This window comes from Armigeres subalbatus, chromosome 3 (assembly GCF_024139115.2).
Source record: "Armigeres subalbatus isolate Guangzhou_Male chromosome 3, GZ_Asu_2, whole genome shotgun sequence".
In the NCBI taxonomy this organism is placed as follows: Eukaryota; Metazoa; Arthropoda; class Insecta; order Diptera; family Culicidae; genus Armigeres; species Armigeres subalbatus.
In genome coordinates, this window is record NC_085141.1 from 319042302 (window position 1) to 319045150 (window position 2849).

At 45.3% G+C, this 2849-nt stretch overlaps 2 protein-coding genes across 2 annotated transcripts; both read left to right on the top strand.

The window, feature by feature from the left end:
• The first annotated feature begins 496 nt into the window (after positions 1-496).
• LOC134222684 (uncharacterized) lies at positions 497-1318 on the top strand. Its single transcript, XM_062701841.1, has 2 exons — positions 497-587; positions 655-1318. Exons 1-2 carry the CDS (start codon positions 497-499, stop codon positions 1290-1292), a joined length of 729 nt encoding a protein of 242 aa, XP_062557825.1. The 3' UTR covers positions 1293-1318.
• An 886-nt stretch (positions 1319-2204) lies between these two features.
• On the top strand, positions 2205-2849 carry LOC134222685 (spore coat protein SP65-like). The gene has a single exon (XM_062701843.1). It carries the CDS (start codon positions 2205-2207, stop codon positions 2847-2849), a length of 645 nt encoding a protein of 214 aa, XP_062557827.1.

The following is a 2849-nucleotide window of genomic DNA, read 5'->3' on the forward strand; positions in this document are numbered from 1 at the left end:
TACAGTTTTTAAAGTTTTTAAAATTTGAATGCTTTAATAAAACTTTCAAAATTAGTTTTATGTGTTTTAATTTCTATCAAAAGTGAAAAGCAATGATTTTGAAAATCACCGAAACCATTCGAAATAGGATTACTGCTCCTGGACTTCATCTCATAGCTCCGATTTTCATCCCCCGAAAAACAAAGCAACGGAAAGGAATTTGATTTGTTTCTTATTTTTAAGATTTTTTGCAGCCTCATGAGCACGCATGTCAGCAAAAAGAAGCGACGAAATCGGTTTTTGTATAACGATGAGATGAATATTTGTTCAGCGAGATGGAAAACGGAGCAGTTCCCCTATTCCAAAACTCAAAATTCGTTTGTGGACAATTTATGCGTCAACTGTGTATGCTTCCTTCAGCTCCTGTAAGCAATCTTATACTAATTGTTGCATTCTGAACGCAACGCTTCATAAACCCGCTATCGCCCCATTTACTTCCGCATCCTTATCACTCAACATGTGCGAAGAACATCGCATCCGCATTGGGCGCTTCGTCACGTCCCACCATTCGAATATGCACCGCATCACGTTCTTAGCTCGAGTAAAAAGTAAGTTTACTAAGTATGCTAAGCGCAGTATTCCTAGCGCGTTCGATCATGAAAAAACCTTACCTAGTTTTTTGTGCTCTGGGGCTGACACTGATCATTCCCGGAGCTCTAACCCAGTGTCTCAGCTGCGTAAATGGTCCGCCGGATTATCTGTGCCCAACGCCGCCAACCAACTTGGAGGTTTACCTCGCCCACGAAGCCTTCTGTACACGGTTTTACAAATGCGTAAACGGTAAGGCCGTTGAGGGCCGCTGCCCGTCCAAAACGTACTTCAACCCACAGCAGAACGTCTGCTGTCCGGATGAATCGCTGTGCTATCGTACGAATTCTTGCGTGATGCAGGTGTCCGGATGTGCCAACTGTGCCAACCAGTTTGTCAAATCTGACCTCATGGCTTCGGCTTTCTTCGTGTGCAACTGTGACGGAACCGGGGTGTCGGGGCAGTGCCCAACGGCGTTCGATCCGTGCGCGAACAGTACCGTGACGTTGAGCTTCACCAACGGAAAGTGCGATCCACCGGCAACAACCACTACCACTACGGTGGCGGAAACGACTTCGACAACTGTGGTAGTGACTACCACTGCAGAAGCAACTACTACCACTGAGGCAGCAACTACTACCACTGTGGAGAGCACAACTACTATTGAGGAAGCAACTACCACTGAGGAAGCAACTACCACTGCAGAGGAGACTACTACTGAATAATGAACCACATCTTAAAGCAATAGTAGGATTTGATATTTAGTAAAGCAATCTTGATTTCTAGTACCCATTTCCATTTATCGTTTCAAGCAATATCTCCCATGCAAACATATTTGGCGAATATTGAAACATTTGCTAAAAATTATACTGGACCTTTGATTGAGATGTTTCACGAACCAGATCTGTTTTACTATTCGTCATACGACTCTACACATGGTCAAATATAAGTGGAAACATTTTATGAAGCGAAGTCATTGTTCGTCGAACATAGCCTGTAGTGTATAAGGGTTTATGTATGATCAACCATGTTTGACCAGCCTTAACTTCGCATCTAAAAAAGTAAATAAAATATTAAGGACAACACTGTTTCAATTCCATTTTGAGTTGTAATGATTGTAACGACATATCTGTAATAATGTCAGAGAGGTTAGTAAAACTTTTTGTGAATTCCTTTTTTGTTGATTATCATCTGTGTTTGATTTATATCCGTATTTTAACCACAGCTGAAACGTCTTCTACAGTATCTCGCACTCGTTTTAAGGCCAAATGAAAATATATTTTTAAATATAACACGCATTGTCAAATTGGTCAATATTATTCCTTAAAAAAAGAGCGAAGGTATGAACCTCGCAACTTCAACCAAACAGTTACAACATCTAACAAACCATTAACTTTCTAACAGCTACTAGAAACCGGTATTATACAAGATTCTCCTAACAAGAAAAGGTAATATGATCCCGTCTCTGAAACAAAAGAAAGCATTATACTTCCTCAAATTTAATCGCCAAGCACTTGCACTGCACTTTCCGCATTCATACGTCTATCTTTCTTAGGACGTAGACTCCAGCACGTATCGAAGTTGATAAAAAGTAGGACTGCGGTGCTGCGCAGCCATAGTTTCACCATTCACCCACAATGGAACGTTCGCGTTCAAAAGTTTGTGTCCTCTATTTGGCACTAATATCATTCACCGTCCCTAGTACAATCGCCCAGTGCCTTGGCTGTCATGTCGGCCCTCCGGACTACATGTGCCCATCCCCTCCCTCCATCCTGGAAGTCTACTTCCCGCATAACACCTACTGCACCCGGTTCTACAAGTGTCGGAACGGAAAGGCTATCGAGGGTCGCTGCCCGTCCGGGACGTTCTTCAATCCGCAGCAGAACCTCTGCTGCCAGGACGAATCGCTGTGCTACCGGCCGAATCCATGCGTGATGCAAGTGCCCGGGTGTGGCCAGTGTGCGAACAAGTTCGTCAGCTCGGACCTTATGGCTTCCGCTTTCTTTGTGTGCAACTGCGATGGAACGGGAGTGACCACCCAGTGCCCAACGGCGTTCGATCCGTGCGGCAACGCCACAGTGACGCTGCAGTTCACCGGCGGTAATTGTAATCCGCCGACGTTGGCCACCACCACAACGACGACGGAAGCGCCGACCACCACCACCACCACTGCGGCAGTAACCACGACTTCTACGGCGGCCGGAACCACGACTTCGGCGGCGGCTAACACCACGTCTGCGGCGGCGGCAACGACTACAACGGCGAGTTCCGGTACTAGGTGA